The sequence below is a fragment of the Maylandia zebra genome, linkage group LG11 (genome assembly GCF_041146795.1).
Source record: "Maylandia zebra isolate NMK-2024a linkage group LG11, Mzebra_GT3a, whole genome shotgun sequence".
Lineage (NCBI taxonomy): Eukaryota > Metazoa > Chordata > Actinopteri > Cichliformes > Cichlidae > Maylandia > Maylandia zebra.
The window spans coordinates 38,532,928-38,554,813 of record NC_135177.1 but is presented as its reverse complement, the minus strand read 5'-3'; the positions used below and the strand labels follow the sequence as shown (position 1 = coordinate 38,554,813).

Below are 21,886 nucleotides of genomic sequence, written 5' to 3'. Positions count from 1 at the left end.
CACTCTGGACCTGGTCATCACCCATGGGCTGTCCACCAGCGTGTCCTCTGTTGTTGACTTGGCTGTCTCTGACCACTACTGTGTGTTTTTTAACATCACCGGTTTTATTCTAGGGCTGCTCAATTAATCGAATTTTAATCACGATTACGATCTGGGCTTTCAACGATCATTAAAAATGACTGAGCCGATTATTAGCCCCTCCCTCATTTATCCGCAACACCTTAAAGGCCGGTCCGTGAAAATATTGTCGGGCATAAACCGGTCCGTGGCGCAAAAAAGGTTGGAGACCGCTGATTAAGAGGACCCGAGGGAAGCTCGGAAAGCTAAGCAGAAGTTATTTGGAGAGTGACTGCCGTTGGTTGAAAAGAGAGTTTAAAAAAAAAAAACTTCAGTGGTGTTGCACACCATTTTATATTATTTTTTAAAGTCATTGTTAACCCTTTAAAGCCGGTCAGAGCAGCACGCTCCGTTTTGCGTAACTATTTTTAAATCCCTGTAGCACCTGAACCGCGTAAGCTAGCGCAATAATTTGTTTTGCATATGAAACTGGAGGAGTTGTACTTACATCTGATGCCATCAGCTTGTCCTCGGTCACGGTTTCGTTCCACATATAGCTTTGCAAAAATTGCATAAAAAGCGCTTGCAGGAACAAAAACATAATATTCCAGAAACACGCTTTGCCGTTCCTATCAGCTGTTCGTAACACTTCCCACAGTGAAATGATGCACATGCTGTTTTCTTTGCAAATTTGCATCATAGGATTGTTTTTTGTTTTTCCTGCAGTATATAAAAATTGCTGTATCTCCAAAATAAAACTATGAAGACACTCAAAATAAATTTCCTGTGGTGGGAAACTATTTTTTGCAACTTTATTGTATTTAAAGTTTTGAGGGATAAACCTCTTAAATTTCTCCAAGTAGAAATATATGTAAACAAAACAAAAGCGAGTTTCAATTTTTTTTGTAGTTTATTGCACTTTTTTGCAATTTATGTAATTACTATGGACTTAATGCATACATATTATTAAAATATGGGCTATAACAGTTGTATTGATGTATAGCAACTTGAAATGCTCCCACAAATGGCACTACAGCATGTAAAAAAAAAAATATAAGCTCTGGTGGACTTGGTTCTATAGTAGGTCTTAAAGGGTTAAATAAATATCGTCAAATAATCGTGATCTCAATTTCAGTGAAAATAATCGTGATCATCATTTTTGCCATAATCGAGCAGCCCTATTTTATTCAGCGGGAGACCTCGGTGCGAACTGTGAGGAGGCGCTATCTAACCTCTGAAGTGGCTGCAAATTTTACCAGGGTTTTAGACGAATGCCCCCCTGTGATTCTACCTGCACCCTGTGATTTGATTTTTAATCATTTTAACAGCAAACTGAAGAAAAGCCTTGACTGCGTTGCTCCACTCACCACCAAAAAGATTAACGTAAAACAGGCATCACCCTGGAGAAACGAAGAAGTCAAAAAACTCAAAAGAAATTGCAGGGCAGCAGAAAGGAGATGGAGGAAAAATAAAAATACTATCAACCATCAAATATTTTACAAGCAACTTAAAATGTACAATAATACACTAAGGAATTCAAGAAATTCATACTTCGCCAAAATAATCAGTAATAACAAAAATAATCCCAAGGTCCTCTTTTCCACTATATATCATTTATTTAACCCTGATTTTAACAGCTCCCAAAGAACCCCCACAGACTCACTCTGTGAGCAGTTTGCAGACCACTTCAGGGGAAACGTCAGCGCCATCAGATCTGATATTTTATCTAATCGCGATATGTTTGTAAACACATCTGAGGGCTCGATTGTACCTGAGGAGACACTGGACAGCTTTGTCCTGGTTAATGCTGAGAACCTTCAGAAAGTTTTCTCCACAGTGAGACCCACCACATGTCTTTTAGATCCAATCCCCTCTTCACTCTTTAAAACACTTTATGGATTTTTTGAGGCTGAGCTTTTATACATGATGAATTGCTCTCTTCAGTTGGGTGTCTTCCCTGCTGCCTTTAAAACGGCGGTGGTGAGGCCCCTTCTGAAGAAGAGCAATTTGGATTGTAATGATTTTAATAACTACAGACCTGTATCCAACTTACCATTTTTAAGTAAAATCTTAGAAAAACTTGTTTTTACTCAGATTACTGATTTTCTCAATGATAGACAGATCCTGGAGATACTCCAGTCTAGAGCAGGGCGATATGGCCAAAAATATTTATCACGATATATATTTGAAAATTTGCGATAACGATATAACCGACGATATAATTGATGCGAGACAAAATACAACTCCACAACATTACTAGCGCAAAAAGACAACCTTCCATTTATTTTCACTTAAACAAGAAGCTGGTTTTTATGTACATTAAAGCTTTATAAAAATGTAACAGTGCAAATGCAAATTCCTTGCTGAAAGTTTAACCAAAAGGCATTTCCAGTAGAAATGGGCTGACATATCCTGAGCATAACCATGTATAATATCCACTGAAGTTAAAAAGAGGTGCTTTGCAACATTAAACTGCAGTGTGCAGTACGCATTTTTCGGACCATAAGGTGCACGGGATTATAAGGCACATTAAGCGAAACAAAGCAGTCAGATAAATCAAACTTTATTAAACTCATTCTTCTTGCTTCCTCCACTTCTGTACCATTGATTCATTAATGTTGAATTCTCTGGCAGCTGCTCTATTCCCATGTTGTTGCAGTATATTAATGACTAACCTCGTATTGTGGATGGATTATCTCAGTTGTTCTCCTGACTGAAGTTTGGTCCGTTTACAGCATCCTGCCATGCGATTGCATTTGTCTCTAACCATGAAGAACCTTCACGTTAACTTTTATAAGTGGAAAAGTGTTAGTGTTCGTCCTCCAGCTTCACTGTTTATGTTATGCTAACATAGCTGTGTCGCTAGCGATCACGTAGCACATCATTATATACCAGCTAGCCCAACTTCAGTAACCCTACAAACGTCACTGCTGTTTAGTTTCCTGTCTTCATTTATGTTGGAAGTGATAGCAGAGCTGTACGTTTGATTTTTTTTCAGAAATCTCTCAGTCAGAACATGCTATATCATGCTTAGGTAACTAGCGAAACTAGCGAGCTAACTTCCGCTAGCTTCCTGCTAACTTCTAACTCCGTTAAATGTAATAACTTTTGTTTTCATGGATGCCTGGAAGTTAAACTTTATAGTTACACCTGGTAAAGCAGCAATGCTGATCGTTTTATTAAAGATGAAAGAATTTAGACAGTTTTTAACGCTCAGTGATGCTGCAGTGTTGTTTGACCTGAAGTATACGGAGTTTAGGACCCAGATTACTCCCAGATTTAAGAGCATCTTAGTCCGACAAATATGACAATAACAACGGCCGCTTGCATGTTCTGCAAAAAAATGTGCTTTGTCGTGTATCTGACGGACAAACACCAAACCAGTTCCACATCACGGAAGTTGCACCATTTTTACAAACCAGTTCTGGTTCATCTGTTTCACTCAACAATCGGCCATGTGCGTATGAAAACAAAGGCACTGCGCATGCGCGTTTTACTCCCATTCTATCGCGATATTTCATTTTCCTATCGTTGCCTAACATTATACCGGTATTACCGTGAACGGTATAATATGGCCCAGCCCTATTCCAGTCTGGATTTAGGGTGAACCACAGCACAGAGACTGCTCTCCTAAAGGTTTTAACTGATCTTAGATGTAGACGCCCAAAAGCTCTCAGTCCTGGTGCTACTGGATCTAAGCGCAGCCTTTGATACAGTAGACCACGCTATTCTTTTAAACAGACTGAAACACATGGTGGGCCTCTCTGGTGCTGTACACAACTGGTTCACTTCCTGTCTCTCAGACAGAACTTTTATGGTGAGCATGGACACATGCTCCTCTAAGATCCATAAAATGACATGTGGTGGTTCAAGGGTCGGTTCTAGGCCCCGTACTTTTTAATTTGTATATGCTCCCTCTCGGCGGTGTCATCAGGAGGCATGGAGTGAACTTCCACAGTTACACTGATGACACTCAGCTGTACATCTCCTTGTCTCCTGATGACACCAGACCAATGGATGCCCTTTTTAACTGTATTTTAGATATAAGATCTTGGATGGCAGAAAACTTTTTACAGCTTAACCAGGACAAGACTGAAGTTTTAATCGTCGGTCCTGAGGCTCAGAGAGAGAAACTCTTGTCTAAATTAGAGGCATTTTCACTATGTCCTTTGCTACAAGTGAAAAACCTGGGTGTTATTTTTGACTCTGAGCTTGGTTTTATTCCACATATTAAACATGTAACCAAAATTGGATTTTATCATCTAAAAAATATAGCCAGAGTCGCCCTATTCTCTCTCGGGCTAACACAGAGATGTTGATGCATGCTTTTATTACCAGTCGCATTGATTACTGCCCTGCTCTCTGGTCTTCCCAAAAAGAATATTTCAACTTTACAACTTTTGCAAAACTCGGCAGCTCGTGTGCTGACGAAGACCAGAGGGCGGGCCCACATTACACCGGTTTTAGAATCGCTGCACTGGCTCCCTGTGTGTTTCAGGATCGATTTTAAAGTTCTTTTATTGGTTTTTAAATGTCTTAATGGTCTTGGGCCTTCTTATCTCTCAGATCTGCTTTTACCATACGAACCCTCGCGGACCCTGAGGTCCTCTGGTACTGGCCTTTTGATTGTCCCTAAAGTCAGGACACATGCTCACGGAGAGGCAGCTTTTCAGTGGTATGGTCCTCGTCTGTGGAACAGCCTGCCGGAGGAGCTCAGGGCCGCAGAGAACGTACATGTTTTTAAGAACAGGCTCAAGACCCACCTTTTTAATTTAGCTTTTACTTAGCGTTTATTTATTTTATGCTTATTTATTCTATCCTGTTATTCTATTATTAATTTAGGTTTTACCTAATATTTATTGATTTTATTCTTATTCATTTTTTAATCTTCTTACTCCATTTATATTTATATTGTATCCCGTTCTTATTTACTTTATTGTTTTGCCCTGTATATATCCTATTGTGTCATATCTCCAGTGTTTCCTCGGAGGGCGCTCTCTGCACCGGGCGATCGACCGTGGCTGCTGGGGCTCTGGGGGTCCTCTCAGCCTGGCTGGAGGGCTTCTTTGCCTCCTTCCTGCTGTGTGCCCAGCCCGGAGGCTGCGGTCTGTGACCGGCTCCCGGTGCAGACGGCTCCCTGTTATTATATATCGGGTGGCTGTAGCTCAGGTGGCAGAGCAGGTCAGCCACTAATCAGAAGGTCGGTGGTTCGATCCCAGGCTGCCTCCTGGCTGCATGCCAAATATCCTTGGGCAAGATACTAGCCCCATGTTTGCCTACTGGTGGTGGTCAGAGGGCCCGGTGGCGCCAGTGTCCGGCAGCCTCGCCTCTGTCAGTGCGCCCCAGGGCAGCTGTGGCTACAATGTAGCTTGCTATCGCCAGTGTGTGAATGGGTGGATGACTGAATGTAGTGTAAAGCGCTAGAAAAGCGCTATACAAATGCAGGCCATTTACCATAGTGTTTCCTCACGTGGCTCATGCGTACCCAGCCCAATTTTACTCTAAGTGTGTGTGTGTGTGGGGGGGTATGTGTGTATTCACATCGTTTATGTTAATGAGAGTGTGGGGAGTGAGTTGGAGGGTGGGGTGGGGTGGGCTGCTTTTAACCACTTTGTGCTACATTTCCTTTTGTATGAAAAGTGCTTTATAAATGAAGATTGATTGATTGATCTGATTGGCTGGTTCAGTCTGTGTGCAGGCCGCATTTGATCTGCACAGGGGAGGGTTACAGGGAGTTACCCTCCCTCTGTGCTGTGTAAAGATCAGCTAAAGGAGGCAGAGCTAGCGTTTGTTCACACCCGGACTTTCCTGTTCAGGTGGGCGGATGATGGGAGAGAGAGCGGTCACCGTCGAGACTAGCGATGATGAACTGGGACGACTGGATATTGACCTGGACAGGAAGTCCAAACAGCTGAACCTGACATCCAGCGACGTGCGCGCCATCCTGCACGTGAGCAGCACGCCACCACACACACACACACACTTTAACGCACACTAACACGTACACTCAGACATGTGTGTGTTTCAGGAGGTGATCACTGATGAGCGTGTGGTTGCCATGATGAAAGCGGCAATCAGAGACACTCAGGACCTTCCCATGTTTGTGAGTTTGTTCACCTGTTGGTGTCTACCTGTATCTGTCAGGCATTTGTTGCTTTTTTCTGTATGTATGTAAAATACATATCTTTCTGCCTGTCTCTCATCAGGAGCCAAAGATCTGGACTCGGTCCAGACTCAAACAGAGCCTTCAGGTGAGTTCAGCATCCCACAATCTTCTCTGACAGTTTACCTGTGAGCCTGACCTGTGTGTCTGCTTTCAGCCTGTGAACCGGGGTCTGTCTGCAGTGAACAAGGTAAACTCATCATCCTGTGTTCAAATGTTTTAAGTTGGATTTGAAATGTTGTCAGTTTCAGTGATGCTTTACCCTCGCACCTGTCTGTCCCGCAGGCCCCTCAGTTTATTGACATTGAACTTGAGGATAATGAAGACTCATCTGATGAAGAGTATTGTCCTGATGAAGAAGAGGAGGAAGATACAGCTGAGGAGGTGAGTCTTTAACCTTTCGCCTTGCTGCTGTCCTCAGGAAACTGACCTCACTGTGCAGTCATGATGTCACACATGTGAGATCCAGGTTATCAGTAAGAGACACTAATCCAAACTCTGAGAACCAGAAACAGGATGAAGAGCACCTGTGCAGTCTCACCTGCAGCAGGTGACTCTGACACTCTGTGAGGCCTCATTTCTCGCTCAAACATGATGCCACATACAAACACACACACACTCACTCGGAGTGTCAGAACTTGCATAAATGAAAATTTCAGGACTTCCATCTGTACAAACCTTTTCATCTTGACAGACATTCCTCAGTGATGCTGACAGCTTGGCTTCACCTCCCAGAATGCACCTGGGCTCCCAGAACAAGTCTCCAACACACCTGAGGATGGACAGCTCCCTGCAGGTTTGCTGATGTCTGACCACCACAAAGTGGTACAGTGACCTCTGACCCTGCAAGCTGCTCTGACCTCTGGCTTATTGCTTAGAGATATGAAGGAAACCCGCACGACCAGATGAGTTCCACCTGCGCGCCTCAGCTCCTCCCTCCTGCTGAATCGTCCTTCCTGGAGAGACTCAAGGCTGTTGATGAGGAGTTGGACTGCAGCCCCTCCTACACCTACAGTCAGGTAACATATCTAACCAGGCAACACCAGGGAACAGCATATCAAACTCTTTTTAAACACTTCCTGTTACTGAAGGACCTGTGTGATATCAGACTTTGTGTTCTCACCTTATTAAAAGGATGGGGGGTAAATACCTGTGATGTGTCCCGTCTGGTTTGATCTTGCACCTGTGTGTGTGTTTCAGTCTCTGGACAGGAAATCTGATGTTGATGGTGGCGTTGATAATGGCTCCAGCAGTTTGGCGTACCGCACACGCTCCAAGCATCCTCTGGTAGACGTACCTCTGGGTCAGCTGGAGGCGGAGCTTCTGCCTCCTGACATAACGGCCGACATGTACGATGAAAGCACTGCCCAGCGGGAGGAGGACCGCCATTGGGCAAAGTGGCTGCAGGGCCTAATGGCCCCCGACTTTGAAGGTTAGAGGTCATGATGGCGCTGGCTGCTCGAGGCTTCAAATTTTAAATGTGGTGGGGTGGCTGTAGCTCAGGAGGTAGAACAGGTCACCTACTGATTGGTTGGTGGTTTTATCCTTGCCTCCTCCAGTCTGCATGTCAAGTATCCTAACCCCAAGTTGCTCTCCGATGCATCCATTGTAGTGTGTGAATGTCGTTAGAAAGCACTCAGTTTAGACAAAGTCCTTGCGAGAATGGGTGTGATTGGGTGAATGTGGCATGTTGCATAAAGAGCTTCAAGTACTCCGGGAGAGTAGAAAAGCACTATATAAGAATCAGTCCATTTACCAATTGTGAACCTGTTTTGTTTTTGTTTTTTTTAACCTTTAAAAGTCAAGCTGCTGAAGCATGCTGATGGTGAACATCCAGGATTGGACAAACTTTATTGATATGTCGTAAATGGAAAACAAGCTCAGAAAAATGTTTTTGAGTTGAAAAGGAAGGTTATGGTTTTGTCTAACGGCAAACAGCTGATGTTTGTTTTCAGAAGAGGCCGAAGATGACGACGACCCCGAGTACAACTTCCCAGAGGACCTGGATGAACCCGACCTGGAGGACTACAGGACGGACCGGGCTGTGCAGATCACCAGTAAGTGATGTGCAGTTAGGAGGAGGCGGAGCTTTGAGAGTGTCAGAATCCTCACTGTGAATTCTGCGTCTTGTTTTTCAGAGAAGGAAGTAAATGAGCTGCTAGAAGAACTCTTTGAAACTGTGAGTTCTTATTTTGTTTCCGCAAATTTGACTCGATGCCACTTTACACTCACAGGATTAGTCTTTAACGTCAGTATGTGGGCGAGGCTTCAAACTTTTTCTTGTTTTCCTCTCCTCTGCAGCTCCAGGAAGAAGAAGAGGTGGTGGCTGAGGAGGAGGAGCATGAGGAAGAGGAGCCCCCGTCACAGACTGGCCCTAAGTTCAACGTGCCACAGGCTTTACGGTACTGATAGTTGCATCCCAGTGCATGATGCTCAGCTTAGAAACATACAAACACATGTTAAAAAACAGTTTTTAAAAAAAATTTAAAATATCACCACAATCGTATCACCCATGGAAACATCTGGAGCTTCATGAAACCACAGAGAAAAGCAGCTGGAGTCTGATGTTTAGAACATCTGGCAGCAGTTGCTCTCTCCGGGGCGATCGTGGCTCAAGAGTTTGGAGTTCGCCTTGTAAGTGGAAGGTTGCCAGTTCGAGCCCTGGCTTGGACAGTCTCGGGCGTTGTGTCCTTGGGCAAGACACTTCACCCGTTGCCTGCTGGTGGTGGTCAGAGGGTCCGGTGGCGCCAGTGTCCGGCAGCCTCGCCTCTGTCAGTGCGCCCCAGGGTGGCTGTGGCTACAATGTAGCTTACCAGTGTGTGAATGTGTGTGTGAATGGGTGGATGACTGAATGTGTAAAGCGCTTTGGGGTCCTTAGAGACTAGTAAAGCGCTATACAAATACAGGCCATTTACCATTTATTTGTTCGTGAGTAAATCGGTTTGGCTGAGATTAAAGTTATTAGATTAGATAAAATAAAACTTTACTAATCCCCCGGGTTTTTTTCACACAGCTGAATAAACGTCAGACAGAAAACAGGAAAAATTAAACAGAAGTGTGAGATGGTCGAGAGTTTACACCAGTGTCCTGTTATATTTTAGATAGAGTTGAGTTTATTAAACTCCACCGAGACAGCAGTGACGCTAATCTGAAGGCTAGACCATCCCATACCCAGGAGTATTGGAGCAGTTGAGTTGCATTTTTTCTAAACACCGGGTCTCTGTGGCTTTTAAACCCCAAAACATGCTGCGCCAAAAATTGGTCCACCCCAAGGATCGGGTCCCCCGACACAAACAGTAACATAGTGTACGCTGTTAAGTGCAGGAGGATTGCCAGGATTTATACATCGGGGAAACCAAACAACCTCTGGCTAAGAGGATGGCACAACACAGAAGAGCTACCTCATCAGGCCAGGACTCTGCAGTCTATTTACACCTACAGGCCAGTTGACACTCTTTCCTTTTTTTTTTTTTTTTTTTTTTTGGCCTGTCCCGTTTGGCTCTTTTGCATCAGAATTATTGTCTAAAGGCAAAGAAAGATGCCCAACGGATTTACTTTACCAAACTGACCATCCCAGCCTTGCCGTAATGGTCCATTTGATTCACCTTTTATTGTTTATTTTATTTTCACTTACTGAATACGGGACAGACTTGACTGGGGGAAAGAAGGGGAGAAAGAAAGAGGGAAAGAGAAACAGCTGAGAAGAGGGACGGGGGAGAAGGGCAAAAGACAAAAACCAACAGAATGAGCAGAAAAAAAAAACACATATATAAATCACCTGGGTCACCTGCTGAGAAAGAAAAAAGAAAACAAGCAGAAGAGAACAAGAGTAATAGAATAAACAACATCACAATGATATATGGGAATATGACAGTAAATACTAAATGTTAAACATTATTGTGCAGCACATAAGATCAACAGAACAGTGTGCGTTGAGGTAGGAGCCAAAAAGGGTGTAGTTTGTGGGTGTGATCACCCGTGTGTACACCTATGAGCATGGACGCGCTTGTATTTAAAAGGTTCCTTCATGTAATAATCTGCTAGAGGGTGTGGGGGGGCCACAGCCCCGTCCTCCAGGGCATGAAGCAGGTATGGAGGAGATCAAAACTCCAGACATCCAGAGGCCCCCAGAACACAAGAGACCAAGGAAGACCAACAGAGGGGCAGCTGCGCCACTGTCCCAGAAAGAGCTGAGGAGAGTCCCAGATGAGGGCTCACTCAGCAGCCGCGGAGCAGAAGCCAGGGGGAGTTGCAGTGACGCGCCCGTGAGCTCCGCCGGCAGCCAGCCGCGCCTGAGTGACCGAGCCCCAGGCCGAGAGGCCGGGGGCACCCCACCTCCGAAGTGGCCCGAGCGAGCCCCAGGCTCCAGGCCCCGATAAGCGGCCGCCAAGGAGTGAGCCGGTGTGTACCTGGACGCCCATCCCCGGACACAAAGAACCACCAACGCACCGATGTCTGAGGGAGTCCGCCACTGGCAGGGGAAGTGGTGGTAGTTGACACTCTTTCAATGATGATGTACATATCCTGGACGGGGAGGAACGCTGGTTTGAGCGTGGAGTCAAGGAGGCCATTTACATGAAAAGGGAAAGACCATCTCTGAATCAAGGAGGGGGCCTAAGGTTACATCTGTCACCGTCTTACAATGCTGTGATTTCAGCCATTCCCCAACTCTCTGTGAATGGTACTCATGGCCATTGATCAGAGGTCTTTGATCAGTGGGTTTTGGTCAGTGGTTGTTGATCAATGGTCATGAGAATTTGCATAATTAATATTAAGGAACTGACCTCCCAGACCATTGTTCCCTCAGTGGGCTGTTTCAGTCATTTTGCAAATGTACTGTTTATAAGATTGGGGAAACCTGCAGTCAGCTGAGACTGAAGAAGTCACTCGGATGAGTGACGAAACGTTTCTCCCAGAAAACGCTACGTCCAGATGAACAGAATCAATTTTTTGGAGATTTACTTCCCTGGATGATTGAGAATGCATCAAGAAGTCTACTGAAACAAGTTACTAGCAGGTTTAGGCTCACGGTGCAATAGTACAGGGTGGGCCATTTATGTGGATACACGGTAATAACATGGGAATGGTTGGTGATATTAAAGTCCTGTTTGTGGCACATTAGTGTATGTTAGGGGGCAAACTAACATACACTAGCATGTTTGAGCCACCACTTGAATCTGCATCATAATCTTCTCCCTGGTCACATGGTGAGATATCCATGAGACGCCTTTTCTTTAGTTTCATCCTAAAAAAGAAAACGAAAATAGTTATATTACAGGAGTTCTAAACAAAATGTGTTGTGCTAGGTGTTTTTAAATCAAAAGCGGAAAAACTTGCCTCTTTGTGAACATGAGCCCACAACTGTTTCCTCCTCATAAAATTTTCAGGCCCTGGAAGCAGGTCCCTTAAATCATCCCTACTGAGGGTGTGGAGCAACACCTCATCTATGTTGGCAGCTGTAAATAAAAGTCAGTAACTGTCAGAAATATAAAAGTTGTACATCTCTTTAAATGTATACATTTCACTGTTAAAAAAAGGAAACTATTCCAAATGGTCATTTTGTCAAATACATTTAAATGTAATTAAATATATTATTGATCTGACAACATAAAACTGATTCTATGTAGGATCACTGTCAGTGTGTGCAACACAAAATTCAATTAGACATTAATTTGCATAAATATGCATATGCTTGGCCTACCTTTCAGAACCGACAGGCTGCAATTATCCAAACCCTCCATGTTTTTCTGGTGTAGCTTTTGTCAGAACTTTCCCCTGAGGAGAACTAAAACTAATAGTGCCCAACTGCTTGTCAAATCATTCAACAAATGATCAAAACTCAGATTAGGCCACTTCATCCAAAAAAAACCTGCTACCTCAGTTCAGCAAGGTTAAAGTGACCTGATTTATATTAATAGTTTACAACATAAATAATTCGAAGTAAGTTCACATCTCCAACTTAAAATAGTTTTTATGATTAATCATAATCTGTCGGAAATGAAGCTTAAAGTAAATCTATAGGTAAAGATGTCGTTCATGAATGTGCATTATTTTATTCCCTTGTGTTATCTTTAATTTCATCACCCAAACTGGACTTGCAAATACAATTTGAATAAACTCATGTTGGTTAAATGTAATTTTGGTCATAAAACCGTTAACTCTTGATGACTTAAGTAAATCCTCATTTAAATTAAATATAGATCTGTCCAACACCCCTGTCTTTTTTCCATAACAAAAAAAATTTAAGCAGCAGAGAACTCTGGATGTAAGCCGACAGTCAAAGGAGCTTGCAAAGAAAAGCGTCTGGACTTTAAGTTGCTTGAAGACGTTTCACCTCTCATCCGAGAAGCTTCTTCAGTTCTAAGGTCAAATGGTGGAGAGTCCCAGATATAAACCTAGTGGGAGTGACCCCCCACAGAGGGACAAAAGGACCCCCTGATGATCCTCTAATCACATGACCCAAGGTGTGAAACTGGGTGTGGGTCACAATCAGCCAGAGTTTCGGGTGTGTTCATTGTGAAACCTGGCCCCACCTTATCATGTGATTTCCTGAGGTCAGATGGCCCAGGATGTGAGTGGGCGTTAAGGCGTCTGGGAAGGGATCTCAAAACTGGATTATAGATGGCAGAGAGTTGGTGTCGTAAACCCCGCCTCTGTTCAAAGATGGTCACTCACAGTGGACATAGATGGCTTCTTTCACTCCTCTTTCAAACCATCTGTCCTCTCTGTCCAAAATGCGAACATTGGCATCCTCGAAAGAGTATCCTTTATCCTTAAGATGCAGATGGACTGCTGAGTCTTGTCCTGTGGAGGTGGCTCTTCTATGTTGTGCCATGCGCTGGTGAAGTGGCTGTTTGGTCTCTCCGATGTAGGTAGAGGATCATCAGGGGGTCCTTTTGTCGCTCTTTGGGGGGAAACTCCCACTGGGTTTAAATCTGGGACTCCCCACTATTTGACCTTAGAACTGAAGAAGCTTGTTGGATGAGAGGTGAAACGTCTTCAAGCAACTTAAAGAAGTCCAGACGCTTTTCTTTGCAAGCTTCTTAGACTACAATGACCTGGATTACTGAGAACCTTCACAGGCTTTATGCCCTGTGCTTATCTTCAAAGTCATGCTGCTCTGTTGTATGTTAATTGCCCCTTGGGGATAAATAAAGTTTTTCTGATTCTGACTCTGTATCATTGATGTCAAGATTATATGATGTAAAGGTGGTTTCATCATAGTTGCTGTGATCTGAACATGTATGAAGAGACTTCAAGGCGTGAGGTGAACACCTGTGCACACACACACACACAGGAGTGGCGCACGGTGCTGCCTCCCGTTGGGACGGCACAGCAGAGAAGTGCTGTGGCTGTTTGGGTCGGGAGGAAGACTAGTGTCCTCTGCTGCTGCTTCTTCACACAGATCTTGTGAAGAAGAGTCACGCTGAGAGGAAACAATTTGTCTATGATGCTCCACCTACTTACACGTGAAATACTCGGTGGCTAAGTATCAGACTTCAGAATATGTGATACACGCTCGCTTACAGTGTCTCCATTTGCTGCCCGTAGCTTTGAGGCACCGTTAGTCAACATGCTAACAGAGCGGCGGCAGACGGTCAGAAAGCAGTACGAAGCTCAGCAGCAGCGGAGAGCCTTGCAGGACACGACCAATCACCTCTCCTCAACTCTGAAGGACACACCCACCCAACCTCACAATACCATTGCTTCTGTCTTAGTGCTGCCGCGTCGCATTGGCCCCTCCCTCCAACTGGACCACACCCAGAAACTGCAGCTACAGCACCAGCTGCAGCAGGTATGGAAGGTTACCTGTCTCACCCACTTATTCTCCAGGTGTGTTTGCCTGATATCATGTGACCCTTTCTCTCCTAGCATGTGCAACTGCTGACACAGGTTCACCTGCTGAGTCGCCACATTGCTGCCCTGAATCATGAAGCCTCCATCACCAAACGCTACCTGGTCAGTAAACACTTCTCAATTTATACCTACAATAGCTGAACAGGGCAAGTGGGCACTTACCTGGTGGGCGTTTCCTCAGCTCTTGAACTTATTACTTGTTATTAATCTCTGTCTCTATTCCACGGCATGTCTTTATCCTGTCTTCCTTCTCTCACCCCCAATCGGTCACAGTAAATGGCCCCGCCCCTTTCTGAGCCTGGTTCTGCCGGAGGCTTCTTTCTGTCAAAGGGGAGTTTTTCCTTCCCACTGTCGCCAAAGTTCTTGCTCATAGGGGGTCATATGTTGGGTTTTTTTCTCTATTATTGTATGGTCTACCTTACAGTTGCGGCTGGGTGTCGTTACTGATTTCTACTGATTTTCTATTCGATTCAGACTCAGTCTGAAATATTATAACTCTGATCATCTATCAGCACATATCCATATTTTGTATCTATAAAACAAAGCTGACACTGTGAGACTTCATCAGAGGTGTGACCATCACAGCAGACGTCTTTGTGTCTGAAGCAGGTGTTCCTGTCCTGGCTTTTTATAGCAGAGAACCTTAAAAATATTCTGCAGTCGATCAAAAACTGAAGAAAACCATGAATCAACATGTGAACATGACCTGATGCTGCTGGAGTGAAGCAGAGTCACAGAGGTTTGATTACAGACACAGCTGAGCAATCATTGAAGTCTAAATGTCTTCAGTTTAAACAGCAGAAATGAGGCTTTGCTGTCAGAGGACGACAGCACCGAGCACAGTAGCAGAGCGTGATAAGCAGAGAATAATGCAGAAAACAGAGATTTGATGGTAAACTGGTCTCTGAGTGGACTGAGGGAGAGAGAGCTGTGTGGGGAGTGAAACAGCCAAAGTCAGAGAGAATCCATGACGATGTTTGTCAAACGTGAAGTTTGAGCTTCTTTGGCTGCTGGTTCAGTCAGTTTTGGTCAGAGAGACGAAACCTGCAGAATCTGTGTGTTTCAGCCCCAACGGCGCGTCTGTGGACGATCCACGCTCTGTGTTTCTGCTCTCATGTCCTGTTTGAGCTGATTCTGGAATTTGTGATAAAATACATTTATATTTAACAATCGATTCAGGATTTTAAAGAATCGAGATCGCTTTATTCAGACTAAAATAGATTTGAATCAGGAAATTCATTATTTTTTTTAAACCCAGCCCTTACAGTTTAAAGCGCCTTGAGGCGACTTGTTGCTGTGTGAATAAGATGAAACTGAACCAGCACTAATGAGCACCTCCACTATCAGGAGGAGCTGCAGCACTTCGCCCACCATCAGGAGCAAGGCTGCGCCTTCAGCTGTTTCAGGGCATGTAACCTGCAGGGTGCACTGGACCTCCTGCACGAGGTGGAGCAGAGGGACGAGCCTCCACCTGCTCCTCCCACTCGAGCCTCCAGACGCTGGCTCCCCCAGATGACCCCTGCAACCAACAGTAAGGGCAAGCTACCTGTCAGCCATGTTTGATGCACCAAACAGATCCAGGTTCAGATTCTTGTTCTGGTTCTGTTTAGGTCTTGCCTTCCCTCTGCTGCCTGTCGACACCGCCTGGCTGTTCGCCACACGACCCGTGTTCCTATACCCAGAACTACTTCCTGTCTGTAGCCTAGACCCCGCCCTCCACAGCAGGAACCTGAGAACATTATACACGCCAGGAGAGGATTGGTAAAAAACACACACTTCCTACATTTTATTTTTTCACATGCACTTTGTGTAAATTTATGGCTTCTGTTCTTCATTGAACTCAGTAAAAACATATTTCCCATCATGCCTCTGTGCAGTCTCATCGTTCTCGGCCTGAAACACTTCGAGGGAGCATTTCAGTCCGACGAGCTTATCAGTTCATACCTGCTCTGTAAGAGTCGATGGAACTTCAGGAAGCACGTCAGAGAGATGAGCAGCCCAAGAGCACCTGACAATGTCATCAAGGTGACATCAGAGTGACCTCACTATGCACCGTGTGACATCATTAGCGAACGTTACATTTCAAATGAATGACTCGGGGCCCAATTTTGTGGTTCTTTTCAGACATTTGTGATGAAGGGCGTCGTCCCGCCGCTGCCACTCGCCTGCAGCAGAGTCCAGCAGGAGGACCAGCACCCCCCGGTGGACAGAGATGGTGAAAACATGCCAAACTGGCTCAAGGTTTGAACAGCTAATCCCGATCGTGATCCAGATTCACACCTATAATAGAATATAATAGAATTCCCCTTTATTGTGTGGCTCTGTCTACATCCATTCAGACCCAGGTACAAATCTGCTGGGAGCAAAATTTGCCGGTTTAGTTTTTGAAAGGACCAGTTTGAACCTGCTAGCCAATTCCAATCTAAAGTTTTTCTTTAAGCGTGACCTGTTGATTCAGATTTTGTGTCTCAGAACTATAACAAAAAGAAACTTTGTGTAGTTTCATGCGCTGCTATACGAGTATTGCTCAAACATCATAATCTGAGGCACAGATTGTTATCCCATTATTCTCGTCTGCAGAACAGTCGCCCAAGCATCCAGAAGACCCGCTCAGATGCCCGTTACCCCTCCTGGCTTCCTCCAAGCTGCACTCTCAGGCTCCACCCCAATTATATCAACAGTTACCGCCCCCGCCCCCGCACCCACAGGCGCGTCTTCGCACTGGCTCATAATGAATCTCTGCTGCCACTCGCCAAAGCACAGGAGGATCTGCCGGTGGAGCCACACGGAGAGAAACAGGTGGACATGCGCTTTTTACCTGTTTCAGGCGTCACGTTATTTTCTGCCCCCACTGCTGTGTCAGGAGCCCTACCATTGGCACCAGCTTCTATCTCTGGAGCGGTCCCACTGACTGCTGCTCATCCTGCTCACGCCCACCCCGTGTGTGCCAAGGTGATGCAGTCCTGCCTTCCTATTGGCCAAAATACACCACATACCGTGTCTGCACAGGAGAGCCCCACCCCCTCGACACTTCTACTGCCCATTCCCTCTCTCACAAGTCCTAGCACTACAAACACACTGAAGCCGGGCTGCCTCCTCCTCCAGATGGTGTGGACTCCCCCAGCTCCTCCCACCTCCCCCCAAAATGTTTTGGAGCATCACATCCACGGGCCAATCAATGGGCAGCAGGAAGAGGTCTTTTCTAAGCAGGAAAAGCTAAAGCAGGAAGAGGAGAGCATGGTCTTGGTATCAACACTCAGCCTGACGTCATGTACAGGAGATGTGGAAGAAGAGGAGAGGCGGGAGGAGCAGAGACAGGAACAGGAGGAAAAGGCAATTGTTATTGGTGTCAGTTTGAATGGAGGAGAAAACAATGGTCAGGAGCAGGAGCAGTGGGGACGGGGAGGAGAGGGGGGAGAAGGAGGCGAAGCAGGTGAGAATGAGCAGGGTGGAGAGGAAGAGGAAGGGAGACAGAGGGAGGAGAGGAGTGGAGCGAGAGACGACAGTGGAGGGAAGGATAAGGACGAAGATCAGGACCGGCATGGAGATGATGATGATGATGAGGACTTTGATGACCTCACACAGGATGAAGATGAGGAAGAAGTGATGTCATCAGCATCAGAGGAGTCTGTTCTGTCGGTTCCAGAGTTACAGGTAGATAGAAAGTCTACCTTAAAAGTTTCCACCTTTTGCGATTTAGTGGTGTTGTTTATGCTCATTAATGGCTACGTACCGCAGGCCTTCATGTTGGCAGTAATTAAACCGCTACTCACGCTAAATCACAGCAACAGTCACCTTAAGGCGCTTATTATCGTAAGGTAGACCCTACAATCGTACTTGTTATTAATCTCTGTCTCTCTTCCACAGCATGTCTTTATCCTGTCTTCCTTCTCTCACCCCAACCAATCACAGCAGATGGCCCCGCCCCTCCCTGAGCCTGGTTCTGCTGGAGGTTTCTTCCTGTTAAAAGGGAGTTTTTCCTTCCCACTGTCGCCAAAGGGATGATCTGATATCCTCGTGCTGGTGTTGTTCCCAGACCATCATGAAAATGTTGTTCCAGGTTCAACATTGCAAGTGACCAATCACATTATTGTGACATTATTCCTTTGCGCGCCAAGCCATTCGTGCATTTATGAAATTCCAATGTTGCAAGGACAATATCAATTCTGCTTACTGTTTATTAAAGGGTTAGGGTTAGGGTCAGGGTCCATTGATCGGCGGACAGAGGCGGTTTCACGCAGCTTAAGTACAGTTTTTTGTTTTACGCCGGTTTTTCGTGTGGTGGGGCGACCGTGGCTCAGGGGGTTGGGAATCGCATCTGTAACCGGAAGGTCGCCGGTTCGATCCCTGGGCTCTCTGTCCTGGTCGTTGTGTCCTTGGGCAAGACACTTTACCCTACTTGCCTACTGGTGCTGGCCAGAGGGGCCGATGGCGCGATATGGCAGCCTCGCTTCTGTCAGTCTGCCCCAGGGCAGCTGTGGCTACACCTGTAGCTGCCTCCACCAGTGTGTGAATGTGAGAGTGAATGAATAGTGGTATTGTAAAGCGCTTTGGGTGCCTAGAAAAGCGCTATATAAATCCAATCCATTATTATTATTATTATTATTATTATTTTCCCGAAGTCGCAAAGGTATGACGTCACAACATTCTGATTGGTCACTTGCAATGTTGATCCTGGAACAATATTTAGTATGATGATCTGGGAACAACACCAACACGAGGATATCAGATCAACCGTCGCCAAAGTGCTTGCTCACAGGGGGTCATATGATTGTTGGGTTTTCTCTGTATGTATTATTGTAGGGTCTACCTTACAATATAAAGCGCCTTGAGGCAGCTGTTGTTGTGATTTGGTGATGTTTAAATAAAAGTGAAACGGGTTTTATTGCCGGCCTCCTCATTGGTCAGAAGTTGTCTCTGATCATGTATTTTTACTCCGACACAGAGAGAAAAGTTCAGGTTTGAGGAAACAAAGACTAAAGATTTTCTCGTGTTTTTGTGTCTGAGGCAGAAACTGAAGCTGAATAGAAAACATTTTTTAAATTTCTTTCCTTTCAGTAGAAGCTCATCAGCACAAACAGCTGCTGAAATGATAGACAGAGACTTTATTGATCCTAAAATGGACATTTGTGTTACAGCCAGTGTTGGGCAAGTTACTTTGAAAAAGTAATTAGTTATAGTTACTAGTTAATTCTTCAAAAAAGTAACTGAGTTACAATATTCTAAAAGTAATTAATTACTTGAAAAGTAACTATTGCGTTACTTTAAAAAACGTTTAACCCTCTGGGGTCCAGGGTGTAATTGACCATTTTTAACTACTTTTGATTTTCCCTCCACATTTCACCTTTAAAAACTATTTACTTTGTTTGGTATCGTCCTTTTCAGCACAACCTCACGTCTCTGAATTTACAGTTGTGTTTTCATTTTGACTACTGTATTAACACAATTGATCTAAAATCAAACAAAAAATATAAAATCAGAGTAGAAAAAGTGATATTTTCACTGTAACAACCACAAACATGTTTAATGAATCATATTTCATAACTTTAAATGCAAATATAAATTGCCAATTTTAAAATCCTGTGCACAAGTTTTGCAAACAAAGTTATTTGCAGCCATTTACCTTTTACCTTGATTTTTTAAATAACCATTTCAAACTATTTAGAGAACAATCAGCTGTTCTTCAGTAAAATGCCACACAAATTATTTGTGCCTCTCCAAAACAATAATTTCTGTCCACTATAAAGGAGAACATCACAGCCTGATACCTGCAGGTCTGACAGCAGCAGGTGTATCACTCCTGTTTCTACCTGGAGACAGCAGTCGCCTCATTGTTCTGACACACAACACAAAACTATCCACAACGATACACACTAACTACACAAGACAACACATTAACTACACTCTCCAAACACGCTAATCTCTCACATCTCACAGCTTCAACCATCTGTTTGTTGACAAATAGTAACGGACTGCGCCGCATTTTCTTGTTAGTAACTGTAACAGCGTTGTAACGATAGGAATAGTAATTAGTTAGATTACTCATCACTGAAAAAAGTAACGCCGTTAGTAACGCCGTTACTTGTAACGCCATTATAACCATCACTGGTTACAACAGCATGATCAAGTTTAAGTAAGAGTAGGATGATGCTCAGTGGGTTTGAGAACGGTGTTTCTGAGAAAAACCTCACCAAACCCTTGGCTGGGTTTGAATCCAGAGGACACAGTCTGAAGAAACATGAACGTTAATGAAGACCAGTTTGGTCTTTAAAGTAAACCAAAACAAACTGAAGGACCGACGTCTTCAGGGAGACGTTTGTGAATGATTGGTATTCACTGATTTAGATATCGGTAACTCTCGGCAGTGAAATCTGTTTTCACGAGGAGGCGTTTGGATTTGTTTAAAAATATTAAAAGCACGGCTGAAAAGAAAAGTTATGCTGATGAGGTGCCAAGGGTTTGGATAATCTCTGACCTTTGACCTTTAGGAGACAATGAAGCAGCTGACGTGGCTTGCGGCGGAGCAGCGGCTCTGTACAGATGGCGACTCAGAGGAGGAGCACTCTCCCACCTCTCCTGGGTCGCAGGAGGAGGAAGAGGAAGAGGAGGAGGGGCCAAAAGGAGAGGACTCAGGGGAGGGGCGGAGCAAAAAAGCGGGTTTAGACGAGGAGACGCCGTCCAGAGAGCGGACGCCTGGAGGAGTAGGGGGGCGATGTCCCGGACGAGGACGAGGTGGGTCTGCGTCTTAACACCGTTTAAAACACTCGCCATCTGTGACCGAATACTTCGTGTTTCTTATTTTCTGTCATCTCTGCAGGCCGAAGCCAACCTCATCGTGGCCTCAGGAGGAGCCGTCAGGAGCGCCACAGCAAAGATGGCGCCAAACTGCTGCTGCTGTATGACGAAAACATCCTGGACAACGACCCGCACAGAGAGAGCAAAGACATGGCGTTCGCACAGAGTTACCTCAGCAGGGTGAGCAATGGACGTTAAATCGTCCCGCTGTTTGCTGAGCTCCCATCTTTGCACACGTGGTCTCTCCAGACGCTGACATCATCGCCTCCGAACCTCCTTTCAGTTTCCTGCGTTTCTTGTGATAAATGAGAAAACGTTCGTGGCTGCTCCTCCAGCAGGATTGGTCAGATTTTAGTGAATGATCACTTGATAGGTCTCCACCCACCCGTCCACCATGTGGGAGGTAGAGCAGGTCAACTACTGATTGGAACGTTGGTGGATCGCTGGCTCCTCCAGTCTGCATGCCAAATATCCTTGTGCAAGATATTGATGTTCTCCGATGCATCTGTCGGAGTGTGAATGTCGTTAGAAAAGCACTCAGTTTAGAGTCAGTGCCTATCAGAATGTGAATGTGTTGTATAGAGCACTTTGAGTACTCCAGGAGAGTAGAAAAGCGCTATATAAGAATCAGTCAATTTACCACACACTGTGCTCGTGGTCATGTTTGTGGTTTCACCTGTGAATCATCACCTGGATGAGAACGTCATTGATGTTCAGCTGCTTTTGCTTCGGCACATAAACGGTGCAACGTGTCCGGTCTTCCCTTCGGGCTCTTTGGTTCGTGTTTGCATGGATTATTGTTAGCATTGTAATCTCTGAGGATCATAAACAACAGCATCGTTAATGACTCCCGCATCGCGTCTCCCGGGATTTGTGTCTAGCTTTCGTTGTTCTGCGTGTTAGAAGGAGCTAGGAGGAGTGACCACAGCAGCACGACGTCTGTGGGTGAATGAGAGGGAAAGATTGATGGGGCAATGTAAGTGGAATCTGTAGTGCCGCCACACGGACACTGGA

The 21,886-nt window shown here is 45.0% G+C and overlaps 1 protein-coding gene across 2 annotated transcripts in view; it reads left to right on the top strand.

Moving 5' to 3' along the window:
- Positions 1-21,886, top strand: part of LOC143421217 (GON-4-like protein) — a 30,938-nt gene that overhangs the window by 1,598 nt on the left and 7,454 nt on the right. For both annotated transcript variants that reach the window (XM_076890436.1, XM_076890437.1), the window contains exons 3-22: positions 5,874-6,007; positions 6,086-6,160; positions 6,264-6,308; positions 6,378-6,410; positions 6,506-6,604; positions 6,915-7,016; positions 7,099-7,239; positions 7,421-7,652; positions 8,176-8,277; positions 8,359-8,399; positions 8,522-8,622; positions 13,772-14,015; positions 14,093-14,179; positions 15,425-15,608; positions 15,688-15,838; positions 15,955-16,102; positions 16,202-16,318; positions 16,658-17,731; positions 20,566-20,809; positions 20,895-21,052. In XM_076890436.1, the coding sequence (XP_076746551.1) occupies positions 5,874-6,007; positions 6,086-6,160; positions 6,264-6,308; positions 6,378-6,410; positions 6,506-6,604; positions 6,915-7,016; positions 7,099-7,239; positions 7,421-7,652; positions 8,176-8,277; positions 8,359-8,399; positions 8,522-8,622; positions 13,772-14,015; positions 14,093-14,179; positions 15,425-15,608; positions 15,688-15,838; positions 15,955-16,102; positions 16,202-16,318; positions 16,658-17,731; positions 20,566-20,809; positions 20,895-21,052 (3,512 nt within the window). The remainder of the gene's footprint in view (positions 1-5,873; positions 6,008-6,085; positions 6,161-6,263; positions 6,309-6,377; positions 6,411-6,505; positions 6,605-6,914; positions 7,017-7,098; positions 7,240-7,420; positions 7,653-8,175; positions 8,278-8,358; positions 8,400-8,521; positions 8,623-13,771; positions 14,016-14,092; positions 14,180-15,424; positions 15,609-15,687; positions 15,839-15,954; positions 16,103-16,201; positions 16,319-16,657; positions 17,732-20,565; positions 20,810-20,894; positions 21,053-21,886) is intronic.